Below are 17,999 nucleotides of genomic sequence, written 5' to 3'. Positions count from 1 at the left end.
AGATCTGAAAAGTGGATGTGTCTTGTAAATGAAGAACTGCTATGTGAGAGAAAGTGTTGTGCTATTTAGTATCGGAAAGAAAACTTTATAGATATCAGTAGTGACTGACTGGACCGTATCTAAATCTAGTCTCATTACCGTGTCCGAGAATACGGCTTCAAGGTGTTTTGCAACTGTCCATCGATGAAAAAATATCAGTGGCCGTAGTTGGTTGCTGCCGCACTCCCTAATCATTTTGCATGGTGGAGATATTTCCACATGGGTATGAGTATACACAATCACTTTTCACGGAATAGAGCGGTCCTCATAACTGGCCATAATGCCTAGAATTTTGACTGTTAGAGGAAGATTTCAAGAATTCGCTGTACGAGGAGATCTCGCTTGTGGATGAATGTCTGTCTCGCTTGATTGGGGATATTGAGAGGAGGAGTTCGATGTCCGGGTTTAGTTTGTAAATGATATCGAAATGTATAGGAATATCACTCTTCTGTATGTTAATATAGAATGTTCACATCATTATATATCTCATCTGATACATTCGTCTTCGGTACAGATTTGATATCTATTTTTATATTTATATTGCTCTACATGTGAGTTGCTGGGTATAGATATGGAGTTCTATTAAGAGAATTTCTCAGTTCGGATGGATTGTTGACGATGGATATCTGATCATGGGGTTTGGTGATTTGACGTGTTCAACTGTGTGAGTTCGTTGGGAGGAAGTATATTTGACATTGTTAAGAGAGAGTTTGGGTGATTTGAATTTTATTTTTATTTATTGGTGTTTTTGTGAGGGTTAGAATTCATCTCAAGCTCACTTTATTCCAAACTAGCAGGTTGATAATTCAGGAATCTGCTAGCTGACTATACGTCACACTTAATCACCTATAAAGCATTCCTCTCTAAGTCACGAAGCTTCGCTACTTTTAGAGCTAAAGCTCCCTGTTACGATCACATAATGGAGAATATCAGTTGAGGTCAAATAACATAACTAGAATAAGAAAGCTTAAGAGGAAAGAGATTTTTAAAGGATCTTCATTTTTTGTATAATAAGGTACGGCTTAGTTTAAGCTAATTTTAAACTAAGGACAAGGAAATATCACCTAAGCATGTGACATTCGTCACAGTTTGAACCCCTTTGAATAATATTATCCCAAATTCTAGCCCCCTGTATCTCAAGTACTTGCAACCCAACAAGATTCCACCCCCAAACTGTCATTCATGAATGCTTTCTCATGAACATGGGATGGCAGCGATTAACCTCTGCCCGCAAAGCCTTGGTAGCACGCCAAATGTACAACTCAATGACGTTCTCAGAGAGGTTGAACTTATTATTTTCCTTCAAAAACCTTTCATGGCCATTAACCAAGAAATTTCTCGTCGGTGACTCATTAATAACCGTCCATTCCCTGGTGAATCTCAGTCGAGTAATCCGTCTGCTAACCATTCCATCGGTATGCGCATACCAATACGCTTCGGCTTCGAGGATATCTTTTTCAATCATCTCGGCCCATTCCATGATATCCTGCGAGATCGCCGCTTCTTCTGCTGTCTCGGCGCCAAGTGGAACGAGATGTGGAAATTGGAAACAGAAAAGTATCTTGTTGTGCTGATACTCTTCATATCCCGTTTCTGGCACATACTCTCCCTTGATACATGCATTACACGTACAAATAAACTTCCATCTTTCCGCAATATTACCCGCGCGAAAAGAAGCGGTGCCATATGCACCATAATTATGTGTGATTTCCTCTCCTTTCCTGATATCCCGCATTGCTCGGATCGAAATACTGTGTTCAGAGTTGAACGCACGAGAACAATTAGTTTTACAAGCATGGTTAGTCCCAGAGGCTTTATCGTAGATACAATTATCATTTGCGGTATTACCAACTTGGACAAGCGGATTCATCTCAAAAGAATTGACGGCCCAGTGTTTCATCAGTGGTGTTTCGAGACAGAGCTCGGGTTTCTTTCCGCAAATGCATAGGCTGGAGGGGGAATCGACTGCTACTTTTTTGCGGCGCGAAAGCTTGTTGTAGGCTGCTTCGCGGCCGGGCCAGGTGGGTCCACCGAGGATGAGGGGCGCTTCGCGCAAGATCTCGGTTTCTTTTGGGATGGCTTGGGTGGCGAACATGCCGACTTGGCTATTGGTTTTGGGTCTTATCTCGAAGAGATGAGGTGAAAAGGATTCTTTGGCGTTTGTTAGTTGGGGGTTAGATGTATGAATTGATAGGGTGGAGATCTGATGTTTACCTGGGGTGATAATCTTCTTCTGGAGAGCTTTCGTCGGTGCAGGAAGTGGAAGGCCGCTTTTTTCTGAATCGTCGTCCTTGAAAGGCTCAAACTTGGGGTTGTCCATACTTCTGGTGACGGGTTTTCTATAGCCTCTATCTTGAGATAAGATGATCTTTTCATTATCCCTACCATTTGCAACATTTCCACCCTGTTTTTTCTAAGGGGCTTTCCTGCTTTCTTTGACTGCGGCTGTTGCTGCTGCTGTTACTTCTAGATCTCGCCTAATGGCACCAAAGGTTGAGTTTATGCTCCGTATATCATTGTGATTGGTCACAACAATGTTTTCAAACAATTGGGAGAGACGATCCGCGCCAGTGAGTTTATTGGAGGATGGCATTTTGATGCTTGAAATGCTTATCGAGTCTTCGGAGTGATTGGGTTAGTATCTAAGCGGACGGAGATGGAGGAGAAGGAACAAAGAGTAGAGATCCGCGAAAGAGTATAGTTACTTTTGAGTGTTGAAGTGGTTTTTGTAAGTTTTCGCGATGTGCCGAGGTGATCTTATAAATGTGGCGGATTTCAAAAAGTGTATCAAGTTATGTCTCTAGTGGAATATCTTCAGAGTTCCTTAAAATAAATAGCACTTGAGTCTGTGAAAACTTTGTTTGTAATAAGAAATTCTAGACCGGCCTTAAAAATTTTATTTATGCAAAAAAGAGATTTTGAGTTCATCGTTACAGTATAACGGAGTACAGCTTTATTTCACACTAGTCTTTGGGAACTTTCAATAGGGCATATACGGTGTATTCAATTTCAATTTGAAGCTATAAGAGGATAAGTAAGTGATTCAAAAGATATATTTTTGGTATTAGGGTACGGTAGATGATTCGAAAATGCTGTACTGACTGGCTTGTGAGATTGATGAACTGATAATTTTGATGGGTTGGAGAATAGTTGAGTGGGAAGGATCATTTATGTGTTTTTGGGGTTTATATGTAATGTAGAAAAATCGGTCAGTGATTAGGGAAGTGTGAGGTGAGGTAAGTTATGTTATAAATGTTTTCACCAATGTGAACCCGACACTCAATTATTTCATTGTATCTATGATGACTTGCTCGAAATTTCTATTGTTTAAAAGACGGATCTCCTTGTACAGGGAAAGCTAAGCAGTAGGAAAGCTATGGGGAAGAAGGATCTTTATATATCGAATACTACTGTAATTCAGCGGCGAAATTGCCCCAGAAAGGAGTTCTGTATCTATTTATGTATGAGCTCTGGCAGGTAAGGTGTTAAACATTCAAAACATTGATTCTGAAACTTTTGCTGATTTGACAATCTTATCTTGTAATTGGTTGTATAGTTAAGTGCACGAATTCAAAATCCTTTTGTGAGGTCGAATTATTAGAATGATCTAGATGGCTTTCAACTATTATATCATGGGATCTCTATCTGAAATACTATATATCGAGAAGATTCCTATCATTTTAATTGCTCCACTGGATATTTTGAAATTATCCGGTCTTCTATATCAATGTGGTAATCTGTTTGATTAGATTTTGTCATACTTTAAGTTTCGGAGAAAGAGAAAAGCCGAACAAACTACAAACCAAAATACCAAGAAATTTCGGTCCAAGTAAGTTTTGTATTGGGCATCGTTTGAAGTGTTTTCAGAGTCTAGACAATGTCATCATACTGCCTGACCAGACTATTAGCCCCGTGACAGATTTTAGCCCATGCATATCTAACTTCTGGAGATGTCATTATAAATTGATCAAACGAGCGTCCTCTTTTGATCGTTTCCAGATTTTCAGACATGAAAACAATTGCCTACTTATTTAAAATGAGGCAAGAAAATCAATCCAGAACTTCCAAGCAACTGACAGAACCGCCACGTGAGATTAAATTGAGCTTGATTTTCATTAACAAGATATCAAGGGGTGGTAGTGGTGCAAGGTTGAACTGCAGTGTTGAAGTTTTATCAGATTCAAGCGTGACAGAAATTAATTGTTTACAGAGTTTGAACCGAAAACCTTTTCTTGCTAGAATTTAGGATGTCATTTTCAATCAAAGTGAGTCATAGTCAATTATAAGATACCTAGATCTCAGCAGAGCTCGATTTTATTCTGCTTTTGAATTTTAAAATCTAGAACGTATGGATATATTCAAGTGAATGCACGCTGTCAACTTATTTTTCTCGCATAGACCATTATATAACAGGCAGGTCTTTGGATCTAAGAACATTGACAAACCTTCAAGGATAGCATGATATCACTGCCAAGTTGTGCAACTTTCCGATTTTGAGATCATCCCTTGATCCAAAATTCATACCCTGAGTTTACCGAGACCTGGTGGTATCAATAGGATATAATGGTAGTTTGCCGATGTAGCGAAATAACACATTAGCGATAGAAATTGTTTCAGATGATACACAATTCCCGCTACCGTTTCTAACATTAAAGTTAATAATTATCAACAAGATCTCATCTCATTTGGTTCTAGCTGGTGTTATCCGAGGCTAAGTCTCAAAGTTACCAATCAGCCTTGTTCCAACTTTTTTTCAAAGCTAAAAGTCTGGATAGAGTACGAAATCAATTGCCATCTGAGCAGCTGTCCTTCCGTCTGTAATAATTTATTGTTTATGAATACTTACTTTAGAGAAGTGTAAATGACCTTGGAGAGAAAATATGGTTCCACATGCAATGCATTGATCTGTGTGGAAAGTCTCTTGGCTTTTCATAAATTCTTTAAAGTTAATCTAATTACCTACATATCATATAGCTTCTCCTCGACTGAATGATCCAATCATCTGAATCTGTATATCTGCTAACAAAATTACTAGCGAGAACTCTACATTAATATTCCATTGTAAAAACATTCAAGAAATTTAAAATAGCATATTAACTAGAGATTCATGCTTCAAAACCCAAACTGTGATATGGAACATAAAAGCTGCGGTTTTGATCTATCATATACCAAAAATTGGAAGTACCCATTGGAAAATAAGTGAATCGATTCACTGCCTCTCTGTGTGGCAAACATACCTAATAAGAGCACAAGCGTACTGAAGTTTGTGAATCTGAATTAAAATTTGTTTGAGAAACAACAGCAATGAAGGAAAAACGACAATCAAAATAACCAATAACAACAAAAAAGAATTAAAAAAAAATCAGACAAGATCATTTTTACCAAAACTCTCCCTCCTGGAAATGAACTTCTAGGATCATCTATGTCTCCACAAAGTTGACCATCCTGGTCTTCAGACAACAATATACCGAGATTGCTAGAAACCCAACTGGATTATTTGTTGAGTAAAATTACTTACCTTGATCTCTTTTATAGCCCAAGAAAGCTTCCTCTAGCTCCAGAAAGATGATTCACGGAAGGTCACAATCCCAGTTGCCAAGTGATTCCCCCCAATTTGCCTGACTTGAAGATTCACTTGAATTTCTGAAGATACCGAGGTCTACTCTACCCCTCTTTCTTGATTATTGGTTAGTAGATTGTCTAGCGCATATCTCCACAGAATGTATACTGTAGATACACATTATTCAAGAGCTTCAAGACCATAGATATGAATCCTAAATTGACCAAGTTACGTTTTCAGAATGACTATGCACGATTATATCTATCCCGTTCCGATAACAAGACTTCCTTAGCTTTTTACATGGCGGCGATGTGTCCGAAGATCCAGTGCTTTGAAGCATACCTTGCAGAGAGGATACCATTAATTGAGCGGGGTGTCAGAGATAAGGTAATATTCAGAGGAGAATTGATGCATAAGCGACAGAGCTTGATATGAGTTTATGGGCGGTAGAGCAATCTATGCATCTTGACCTGATCTTGTAGAAGTACAATGTGTGGTATTGGAGTGACAATAGAAAGACTACGGACGAGAAAAAATGTCTCAGACGACAATGGCGGATACAATTGATGGGGAAGTCGGAATATCTAATGGATATCTAGAAAATAACGTGCTGTGAACTCTCAAATTACAAACAGTAGTAAATGTACTGAAGTGCAAACAAAGACCAGGCTCGCAAGGCCTAATGACTGTCGAGTACGGCTTCGGCTTTCCGATTTTACTATTAATGCAAAGTCACCGTAGTCTACACATAGTAAGAACATCGTAAATCACAACCTCCAGATTGAGTGAATACCAAAAAAGCACTACCTCCTAGAACAACAAAGTTTTCCTTCGCAAATACTATTTAGGAGACTAAAATATGCTCGGATTTGTTCTCCAAGCCAAGAGGTGACGAATAGGTATCGCAGATAATAGGAAGAACCACGAGTACACTGCGCAAAGTGAGCGAGCAACCAGGTTGTCGTAAGTTGAGAAATGTGAAGTTACCTGATTGACCACAAAGACTTTCGGAATAACGATCAGATAGAACAAAATGAAAGTCGAATAAAGCGACAATAATGATAGGAAAACGACACACCAGATTCTAGCGATAACAACAAAACCTTACCAATAACAAAAACTGAAGTAGGTGGTCATGGTGGGGTCGAGATATTTCAGATCGATTCTTTCAATTGGCTCGTTAAGCTTACATAGTTGAAATATTTCGAATGCGACAGTTCTATTCGTTCGCTAGGGTTAGGGCCTACATATTTCGAAATATTTCAGACCAACACGTCTTTTGGCATGTTGTAGAATCTCAATAACATAACATGTTCAAATCCACACTGAATCTTCCTTGGGTGTTTTCGGAAAGGAATTGTTTATCCTTTCTCTCTGCCCGTTCATAGATGAGCAAAAGAATGCTGATCTTGCCTGATTATGGCCCAGAAAGATCACGGATAAGGGTGTATATTTATATCCACCAAGTCATGAGCGATCATGGCTAGAGTTTGAATAATACGGGTATCCATGTGATGTTTGTGTTGAAATGAGTGAACACAAGATTCAATTTTCTTTCACATGTCATATTCCGCGATTCAAATGGTGAATGAAGTGATCGGGTGAAGCAATTGTACAAATATGGCTGAATCGATCCTCACCATACTCTAAATCTCGGGTATCACGATTCTGGATTATATAAACACAACCCCGTCAACTTATTTGCTCTTCATACCATCAAACATACGACAAAAATGTGAGGAATCCAAGGTCTCCAATTCTCGGGACAATCTGCGGAATTCCAGGAATTTCTACCTGAAAATGATGTGTAAAGGGTGCGTAGGAAGGTGATACTTAAGAAAGAAGAAAAAAAAGACAAGTTCCAACAATGTGCACTCAAGTAACGACGACGATAAGTTTCTAAAGGTTCGACAATGAATAAATAAATAACTATTGCTATCAAAATTTGGAGGATTTGTAGTATGGAATTCTGAAGAAGATAAGATGTTAACACCAATATTCCAAAAACTTGTCAGGTCAACTTGAGTTTTCCAAGTCTTGAATTGCAACGCGATCGCTGCAGCATCTGTATCGATTACAAACTCTTTGATTGCGGAGTCCCGAGTTAGCATTTGGAAATAGAAGAGTCTTATATACGAAGACTTTGGGTTTCTGAATGGCTTCAAAGTTCGCGTATGTTTATGATTTAAGGATGATGTTGCGAGAGCATAGATCCACAGCTTCGGTCATCATAATGCACGAGAACACTCAGATGGATAAGTTGAAATGGATTATTAAATTTATTGAAAAGTCATTCTGGCAGTTGTGAGGGAACTGTCGAGGAATTGGGCAAAACTATCCATATGAAGTCCAGAGTCATACTAGTCAACCCCAGACTCTTGAATCTTTTCTTTAATCTCTTTGGAAGAAAGATATAATTTCTCGAGCCATATCACGAGCATAAAAAAGATTTCCAAAATGAGCCTGAAGCTATGGCAAGTTCCAAAGTATCAAAGCTCAAAACATATCAAGGCAGGAGAAACAGCTTACAGTACCAAATCCCGACTCTCGTATCTCGATTTTCATTTTCATCTTCATCTTCATCTCAACATTCACGGAAGCATCAACAAATACTCCAACCACCAAATCTATTCAAAACTCTCATCTAATCTCTCCAGAGACATTTGAAGACGTTCAAATCCCTTCCCCACCACAAAAAAAAAACCGTAGTGAACCATATAGACCGTGACACCCCCAAATTTATTTTCTCCTCAAACACTACAACGACACAGATCTGAAACAACAAGATCAGGAGCAGTTACAACCCTAGAGCTAATCTTTCAAAATATTATATTAAGAGCCACGGAATGCAGATGTGTCCACCTGGCCCTATTGAGAGAATAACACCGACAATCATTTCCACAACAAATTGACAGTAAGTCGATTATTTCAACAGTGTAAAAACAAAGATAAGAAAACATCGACAATAAAAAAATTTCACAGCCTAAACTACACTTCCAAAAATTCCCCAGAAATCACTACTTAATATCTCCATATGATGAATAGTCCCAACCAACACCCACATAAGAAACTAGACGCAGAAGCGAAATATTCGAGCAGCCACCCAGTTCTGGCTGGTTCGTAAATCGATATTGGAGAATAAAACAAAGTTCAAGCTGGCTCTTATATAGATCCCTCTTTAGTTCGCCAGTCTGAATCTCATACAAAAGTTTTCTCGTCTAAATTTAGTGAATTCATCCGCAGCCAAGGATTCAAAATTCATAATCTACTTCCAAACCTTTCTCCTCTCCGCAAAAAATCCATAAGGAAGCATAGAAACCCTGACACCCTCATGCTTTTTTTTCTCTTCAATTCATATTCAGAACCAGAGTGACATAGACATATCTTCTGTGAGTTTCCACTTCCATAAGCACCAGACAACGGAGGAGTACCTATTGAATCTAAATCTCACTAAAAAGTAATATCACCAAAATGTTCTCTCGATGATAAATGAAAAAATCTCAATATAGCAAGATATAGATATAAACACAATGACAACAACAACTTCTTGTCCAAAAATGAATATTTAGATATATAAATAACGATATTAATGGAGATTTATTTGTCTGCCAAATTACAACTTTCAATTAAACACATTATCTGTCTTCGTCACAAATACTTAAAAGAGGTATTGGACACACTAGAAGCGACATGGAACATCGCTTAATCCAAGTTGTTGCCATTGGGACGATGAAATTATTCTCTATGCGCTTCTTATATAAACCCCCCTTCTCCTCCTCAGTCCACTAGCCTCCATCTCTAAAGTCCTTCCAGATCTGTATGAGTTAATACATCCCCCATCTACACTCAACAACTCCCAGAATCTCCACTCCCCAACCTCAACAGGCGGAGTATATCCCATCTTTAAAGAAGTGAAAATATCCATCCACACTGTAAACATATCACATTCGCGGGGTCCATAAAACCTATCACCCCTCCAAACCTCTCACCACATACCTAGGGTGCGTTCGGATCGATTTATTTAAATTATTAGACCTTATTAGACCTCATTTATTTACTAAATAAGCTTAAATAATAATAAGTTTATCGAACGCTTAAGGTTATGAAATAAATTATTAAGAATTATTTGATAAATAAATGTCTTTTACTGAACGCTTGAAGCTATCAAATAATTCCTAATAATTTATTTGATAAATAATCTTTAAAATGGTAAATACTTTCAAGATCCTCATATATCAATCGTAATACAGCTTTTTGAAGCATTATAAAACAAATCTTCATTTATTATCTACCCCTATCATTTTTCAATATCATTCAAATGTGTTCAATATTACTCATATATATTCAATATCACTCAAATATATTAACTAACCTGAATATTCTTGCTGTTTTGATATTATTACAAATTTCTTCAAATAAATCAAAAATCGATCCGAATGCACCCTTCCTTATATAAACACCTACCTCCCCTCTATTTCCCACACAAGAAAATACTAATCTTACAAAAATCTTCGCCTAGGCGGGAAGCAGAATTGATGTATATGATAACCAAAATAATCGTAACAATGAAATTACGTGATGATCAATTTGTTTGCGACGATGAAAATATTAACACCAGCAAGAACAAATCAAAATCAAAATCCAAAACCCAACACGCCCTCCTAGCCTCTCGCCTCCTATCTTCTCGCCTGCATCCCCCATCTCCTAATTATCCTTCACATCTTCTACACACATCCTCTACATTTCCAGAAATAACAACTCTCCCTCCTCCTCCTCCTCCTCCTCCCCCTTTACATCAACGAAATTTTATTTCTAATTCTTTTTTTTCATTCATTCATTTTTTTTTCTTCACCGAAATCACCAACTTTAGCTTTTCCAATGCAGCCAAACTAGCAACAACAAATCTTATTTTATTTGAATTCTAACCTCGATCAATTCTCAAATATTGAAGATTAAACACCAAAAGCCAAACACCAAACGAAAAGAACAACGACTTCTTGGATCTGCGGGTGTGAAAATAAATATATGATATATACATACAAGAAAAGAAAAGAACAGAAAGGCAAAGAAACAAATGAGATAATTATTCATAGATTGTAATATATATCACTATCTCGCCATGTTATATATATGTATATATGTATACTCAGAGCTTCAAAAACCAATCCCGATCAATACCTAATTGTTATCAATCACTTCATCATCATCTCCCTCCCATCTCAGAAACACAGTCATCCTTTCATCCCTCACCCTCATATCTCCACAAAAACACAAATATGTGCATATATACATATACACCACTCCAATCTCCCAATTTTTGATTTTTGATATCTCATATTCAATTCGCTATGACAATGATAATGGTAATGATATGTTTCTAATCGATGCTATTCGAAAAACCCGATCCATTTCTTTTAATCTCCACCTGATAATGATCCATTCCATTCCATTTCTCTACGATTCCTACTTCCAATTTTCTTCCAGAACCTGAATTCTCCCGCTCAATATCCCCATCCCATTCTCCTCTCCCTTCCACCCCCCACCCCTCACAAGCAAACAATCCCCACATCAAAAATCCCCTCTTCCCCTTTCAACTCCTCCTCCACCTCCCTCCCCACCACCCCGTCAACCCCCAAAATCATCAACGCCTCATTTTTGATCTCCTCTCCCTGCATCCCACTGTGCTCTCCACTTCTATCCAAAGCCGCTACACTCATAAACCTCACATTAATTCCCGCGCGACCCAGAATTCCCCCGACAACTCCTATTTTCCCCGGCTCATCATTGTTTCTCAACAAACACAACGTTCCCTCGGGTGAAAAACTCGTATTGAAGCGATCGAGTCGACTTATGAAAATTCCCCGATCACTTACATAACCACTGATAACCTGATTCCCATTTCCATTTCCATTTCCACTCCCATCTCCCCCCTCAACATTCAACGTCACCAAACTCGCATAAACCAAATACTTACTCTCACTAACACGCGTCTCACTAATCACAATTCCCCTTTCCTTAGCCAACAAACTCGCATTCACAATATTAACATCTCTCCCTCCTCTCTCACTAATGCTCCCCACCAATCCCTTCACCAACGCCGCAAAAAGCGGACGCGTATTCGCGATCCCCGCAAGTTCCCCTTCATAAACAACTTCGAATTTTTTCCCTCCCACGCCCTTTCCCCGATAATGCTGGGTATACAATCCCCCCATCTTCTCCATCAATTTAACAAACGGCTGGAGTTTTTTGTATTCTTCTGGAAGGATAAGCGGTGCATTGACTGCAGATGTCGGCAGCCCTCCCGAGAGAATGGCACGAACTTGTGTGCAAACATCCACGGAAACCGATTCTTGAGCTTCGATTGTTGAGGCGCCGAGATGGGGAGTCGCGACGACTTTAGAGTGTTGAGTGAGCTTTTGAGCGGGGGATGAGGGGACAGGGGGTTCGGATGTGAAGACGTCGAGACCTGCTCCTGCGATGATACCAGCGTCGAGAGCATCGAGGAGGGCTTGTTCATTATAGACTCCTCCTCTTGCTACATTGAGCACCTTTGCAGTTTTCTTCATTTTAGCCAATTCTTCCTTCCCGATTAAATCCAACGTGCTAGCAATAAGCGGGGTATGAATTGTCAAAAAATCCACCACCGGTAACAAATCACCCAATTCCTTCACAAGAAGCACTTCATTCGCCTCGGCAATCTGCGGACTGGCATACGGATCCAAAGCCCAAACCTTCATCCCCAATCCCACGGCCATCCTCGCAACTTTCAATCCCACCTTCCCCAGCCCCACAACCCCCAATATCTTCCCTCCAACTTCCGTCCCTACCAGTTTTCCCCTCTCCCATCCCCCACTCCTCAACGATCTATCCCCCGCCGGTACATTCCTCGCCACCGCCATCAAAAGCGCAATCGTATGTTCTGCGGCGGCCGCAATATTTCCACTTGGAGAATTGACCACGATAATGCCATGTTTCGTCGCTGCTTCTACATCAATATTATCCACGCCCACTCCCGCTCTCGCTACCACCTTGAGATTTTTCGCAGCCGCGAGAATTTCGGCTGTGACTTTTGTTTCTGAGCGAATGATGAGAGCAGAATAATGAGGAATGATTTCGAGGAGATCCGTAGGAGAGAGATTTTTCGGCTGATGAATCTCGAAGGTATTACCTAAGAGAGCAAGACCATCGACTGAGACTTTTTCTGGAATGAGAATCTTAGGACGATTTGAGGAGTCGGAAGTGGCATTGTCGAGATTTGGTAAGGCTGATGGGGCCATTGTGAAATTCAGCGTTCTTTTCGAGTTTGATTAGGGAACAATTTCAAAGCGTCTCGAAGAATGTGTGTATGCTGTACTCTTTCTTTATCTCTCAGAAACCAGCAACAAAGGTAATTGAGAAAGAGAATTTCGAAAGAAGCACAGGAGAAGTAAAGAGGAAGTGAATAAATAAACAAGAACAACAATAACACGAGCCAACAAAAGAAGGAAAGGTTAGTCTTTCGTATGGTACTACCAACAAGTGAAGATCAACTCTGATTTGTCCGTCAAACTTTCTGAGATCTGATGAGATGAGATGTGATGGACACGGAACCCCCCACCCCGCAACTGAACCCCGCATTACACTAATGTATGATATGCGGAATGTCGATGAGCACCCAGCCATCCAAGGAACCTTGTTCATTCGAATTCTAATCGTAATTGGTAAGAGGAAGATGTCACAAAAGGTAAAATAGTCACAGAAGTCACATGAAATGATGGAATCTGTGCTTCTTTGCTTTCTGTGGTGGATCATGTATGATATGATAGCTTCAATTTGCTGTGATGCACTATGCAAGTATTGATGCACCCTCAAATCCTATAATCTACTTGGGTATCCCACTCAAACCTTTACCAATTAGCTCTCTCCTTCAACTTCTCATTTTGGATGACCTCAATCCAGTAATTATCAGGATCAAGAACAAATGCCACGTGTTTCATACGACCATCAGTCAATCTCTTCTTCCAATTAACCCCCATCTTCTCAAATCTCTCACATGCTGCATCTAGATTATCCACTGACACGCCTATCATGAAATTAGTCTAGCCCATGCGTGAAGAAGGAAGAGTGGTGTAACTTACAGATGTGACCAAAACCTTGTGGCTCATCATTGCCGTTGTGATATTTGAAGCTCTCGTCATTCTCTGTACCATAGTTCCAGGTCAATTCCAACAATCCTTCACGATTGGATGTGGTTGATGATGTAGGAAGACCCTGTTCTCCCGGATAGCCAAGGAAATAAAGATTGAAGTTGGCACCTGGATTTTCAGCGGTGCGCATAAGTGACATTCCCATAATGTCTTGGTAGAATTTCAATGACTTTTCTTTATCCTTGACACGAATCATAGTGTGGTTCTACAATTCTGTTAGTTACTCAAATATCGTCTTACAGAGGGAAGAAGAGATTACCATTCGATATGTCTCGGTATCTGTAGTTTTGATGTTCTCAGTCTGTTCGATAGGACTTTGTCCAACGATCTCAACCCAATAATTATCTGGATCCAATGCAAATGCGATATGCTTCATACGTCCATCGGATAACTTCTTTTGAAATTTGTATCCAGCATCTTCAATTCGTTGACAAGCTGCTTGAAGATTGTCGACAGATATGCAAGTGTGCCCAAAACCTTTGTGGGGTTCCGTGTTTCCATTCGAGACTTTATAATCGGCATCATTCTCAGTTCCATAGTTGTGTGTCAATTCGATTAATCCTTCGCGATCGCTGAAGTGGTTTCCGTGCGAGAGAGCTTTGGGGGAATCGTAACCCATGAAATAAAGGTCGAATTTAGCTTCAGGTTGTTCAATCTTGCGAATCATTTTCATGCCCAAGTGTTCGTAGAATTTGACTGGATATGCTGTTAGATCCGGTCGCTAATTGAGTGCATATTTTCCGAGGGACACCGGTGGTACAAACTTACCAGATTCCTTAGGATCTTTGACTCGAATCCTTTTGGCGGGTTAGCATCATCCAACGATAACAGATGCTTGTGTGTGTTTTGGATCCGTACATCGAGTGATTGAACTTATAGGTATTGGTATCGGTCGCCATTGTTGCGTATGATCTACTTGCTGCAAAGGTGGTTGAGTATTAGCAAGCTGCACAAGGTGGGATTGATAGTGATAGCAGTGACTGAGACGATTGAAGCATCCTCGGTGCAGCCATTAAGAACGTACCTGAATCTACAATGCTCAGTCGTAAATAGTTTGGTTTGAAGAGTTTGTTCACGTTGCGAAAGGAGTACATAGGAATGCAATGCGAAGGTAATTGACGTTGTTATGAAGAGATCGAAGCAAATTTATATCGATGAGGGGTACCAAAGTACTTCGACAACAATGATGTTCCCACCCCTCTCTTCGGCTAGGGAAGGTAATAATGACGTGGGGGGGGGGAGTTGTGAAAGGTCCAATATTATATTTCTAAGCAAATGATATCTTGTCCGATGAAAAGCTCTACATTGAGCATATATCCGCGCTGCAGCATTTAGAGACGATTTCGGTCCCGAGTCCTCAGCACGCGATTCTAGGTACGTACTCGAGCGTACATGATTTTTTGATATGGTTCTTTGAACTCTTGGAAAGGTCTAGTCCGTCTGCTTCGATGTATGGACTGCAAGAGGATCCCTCGAATTCTTCATACTCAAGTATGTGTACCTACTGCACACCCACTGTATACCTACCGTCATTCAATCTTATGAAGAAGTCATCCCCCTTCCACTCTAATAAAAGAAAACATCCTCGAGCAAATGGATGGCTTCGCTAGTCTCTTTAACTACAACACTAATAACTTTTTCGGCAACATACATCAACAGAAAATAAAATACCAATGATATGCAGAGAAATAGTATCGAAGACGGTGACTCGGGCGTATGTCTTTCCATCCAATCTCCAAGAAGCGTCATGGTTGCCGATGTCGATGATGCCGATGATGTCGATGATGTCCGTGCTTGTCTTGCAGTAATCAGCAATGGTAGTTAATGATTACTGTCGAAATTGATACTGTCGAATTCGGTGAAAAAAGGAGAAGTATTAGAGATTATAAGATATCAAAGATTCAAGTAGTACAATGATCTATTTTGTCAACCGTCCATATATCCAACATCTCAGTAGAGCAATTGCACACCCACCCTGGTAGAGAGAAGACTGGATATTTATAGTAGAGACAGAAATCACAAATTCTCGATTTGTGGGTGCTAGATCTGACGGACATGTCTAGTACCCCTTTTAGGAGGCCACACTAGCATTTTATCAGTAAGGACTACGAGGTAGGTATGCTTCACAGTAGTAAGTGCATACATAACCCATAACCCACGATTAATTCGATCTTCACGGCATATATGGCATCTAAACTCGAGCGCAGCGAGCTATGGGGGTTTGGGGGCTTGCCCCCATAGTCAAACCGTTGAATGAATGAAAATGAATGTGGCTGTCATTTCTCATGAATGCCACCATATAGAGAGTTTATAGACCACCACCTTATTGTGATGACGCTCCGCTGGCCCTCCGGGAGCCACTGCCGTGGAGGCAGGGTAGCTTCTTCATATTGCATAAGTCACATAATTTCTACTGTTCAATGTAACCAACAGAAACAGAATATGAACTCGAAGTTGCATCAATGAAATCTCTCCAATTCTTGCTGGTTACATCCTTCACAAGACTTTACCGAGATCATCCTCGAACATTTTTCAAGCTACAGCTGTAAACTACCTACCAAGATCTTCCCCGCCCATGCCGAGCCGTTCATCCTCTTATCATTATTATATCATCATCATCCTTTTCTTGCTCAGCCAATTCCTTTCACTACATCTGCTTCATAGCATTGTATGTATTATTCCAAGTTGGTCCAATTGATATTTGTTCCCATCTCCAAAAAAACAGCCAATCTGATATCTTTCCTAATAATTAAGATCTCATTCGATAGGACAAACTATAACCAGAGCAAATCGAATAAGAACCATGACGTCCAACCCGCCCCAAAGTCAAACCATGCTCCTGAGCAAAAGAATATCCACCTTCCTACAGAACAACATATCGCCACATCTCCATACACTAATGCTGCTGACACCCACCGGCAAGCTCCTTAGCACCTCTTCCAGCGCCCCGGCCTCAGTACTGCGTCACCAAGGTACTCTCGCCCTCTCACTCTGGACACTCTACTCACCCTTTCCGGCGCAAACCGTCTCCGACGCGCTTCCTCCCAATGGCGAATCGTCCCATGCTCGCAATCCCACGTCGCGAGAAACGAAAAGTATATTGATACAAATGGAATTGGGCATCATGGTGATACGCTTGTTAGCCTGTGGATTATTATTTGTCGCGATCGGACCAGCGCCCGGAGTGTCAGGGACAACCACACCGCAGATTCAGCGAGAAGGGTTGGTTTCGATATCGCAACCAGCGTCGCCGGATGGAGGGCACGAGAGGGAAGTCATCAGGAGTGGAGAAGGAAGTGAGACGGCGAGTGTGAGGAGTGCGAGAGGAGGTGGAGTGGGTATTAGCGGCATGAGAAGACAAGCAGAGGAATTGGGAAAATGGTTAGAAGGTGCATTGGATGGCTTGATATTGAGTACAGCGGAACGATAAATTCAGCGCGATTGATGGGTGCGGGTGATGGGAGAAGCCACCCAATTGAATTCGAACACTGTACGACAATTTATTACTATCGCGTCGCAGAACGACTGGGGAAAAAGCCTTGGGGTGATCAATCGATATTGATGTTATACGACGGAGCAAAAATCAAACATCAGACAATAATCGGGTTGGGTATAATGGAACAAATGGATACTTTGCATAAAATGGGAATTAAGGAATCAGCAGCACTTGGATTGTACGGATTATTCATCAGAGGAAATGGTGCAAGGGGATTGGAGTTATGATACCACAACATTCGATTCTGGTATACTGTTTTCTTTTTTTCTCTCTCTCCTTTCAATATATACTGATTGTCAGTCAAGCACATAATTAATCTTGTATCATATTGAATAGTGTTTTGTTGCTGATGCGATTTTTGATCGTGGAGGTATATGGTTTTGTTACATCGTGGCATACCAAAATTGATAATATGTCTTTCTTATATGCACAAAAATTCAACGAGATGTTATTTCGAAATCGATTCTGCTGTCCATTATAGCCTTTCAGTACTCTCAAATCTCTAATCCGGCTTCGAACAATCCAAAAATCATGAGTTTGATTACGCGTATAGACACCGATTTACAGTTTCATTTTCGGTATTCTTTGAAAAAATGTACTTCAATTGTTCGGTGGGCGTGGTGAAATCTCTTTCTTCGTTTTTGTTCATTTCCTCGTGTGTGTGTATGTATGTATGTATGTATGTATGTATGTATGTATGTATATACTTTCCATGTAT

At 40.2% G+C, this 17,999-nt stretch overlaps 4 protein-coding genes across 4 annotated transcripts; 1 reads left to right on the top strand and 3 right to left on the bottom strand.

Annotated features, from left to right (window-relative positions):
• Positions 1 to 1,140: 1,140 nt before the first annotated feature.
• Positions 1,141 to 2,682, bottom strand: BCIN_13g03230 (hypothetical protein). The gene is made up of 3 exons (XM_024696782.1): positions 2,504 to 2,682; positions 2,254 to 2,443; positions 1,141 to 2,190 (listed from the first exon to the last, which is right to left on the bottom strand). Exons 1-3 carry the CDS (start codon positions 2,630 to 2,632, stop codon positions 1,220 to 1,222), a joined length of 1,290 nt encoding a protein of 429 aa, XP_024552595.1. The 5' UTR covers positions 2,633 to 2,682; the 3' UTR covers positions 1,141 to 1,219.
• Positions 2,683 to 10,971: 8,289 nt separating this feature from the next.
• BCIN_13g03220 (hypothetical protein) lies at positions 10,972 to 13,072 on the bottom strand. The gene has a single exon (XM_024696781.1). The coding sequence runs from the start codon at positions 12,874 to 12,876 to the stop codon at positions 11,146 to 11,148; it is 1,731 nt and encodes a 576-aa protein (XP_024552594.1). The 5' UTR covers positions 12,877 to 13,072; the 3' UTR covers positions 10,972 to 11,145.
• A 290-nt stretch (positions 13,073 to 13,362) lies between these two features.
• Positions 13,363 to 15,013, bottom strand: BCIN_13g03210 (hypothetical protein). Its single transcript, XM_024696780.1, has 6 exons — positions 14,810 to 15,013; positions 14,644 to 14,704; positions 14,554 to 14,582; positions 14,045 to 14,481; positions 13,717 to 13,990; positions 13,363 to 13,661 (listed from the first exon to the last, which is right to left on the bottom strand). The coding sequence occupies exons 1-6, from the start codon at positions 14,877 to 14,879 to the stop codon at positions 13,486 to 13,488; spliced, it is 1,047 nt and encodes a 348-aa protein (XP_024552593.1). The 5' UTR covers positions 14,880 to 15,013; the 3' UTR covers positions 13,363 to 13,485.
• A 1,459-nt stretch (positions 15,014 to 16,472) lies between these two features.
• On the top strand, positions 16,473 to 17,801 carry BCIN_13g03200 (hypothetical protein). The gene has a single exon (XM_024696779.1). It carries the CDS (start codon positions 16,589 to 16,591, stop codon positions 17,213 to 17,215), a length of 627 nt encoding a protein of 208 aa, XP_024552592.1. The 5' UTR covers positions 16,473 to 16,588; the 3' UTR covers positions 17,216 to 17,801.
• The last annotated feature ends 198 nt before the right edge of the window (positions 17,802 to 17,999 follow it).

The sequence above is a fragment of the Botrytis cinerea genome, chromosome 13 (genome assembly GCF_000143535.2).
Source record: "Botrytis cinerea B05.10 chromosome 13, complete sequence".
In the NCBI taxonomy this organism is placed as follows: Eukaryota; Fungi; Ascomycota; class Leotiomycetes; order Helotiales; family Sclerotiniaceae; genus Botrytis; species Botrytis cinerea.
The sequence above is the reverse complement of the archived record's forward strand: the minus strand, read 5'-3'. Positions and strand labels throughout refer to the sequence as shown.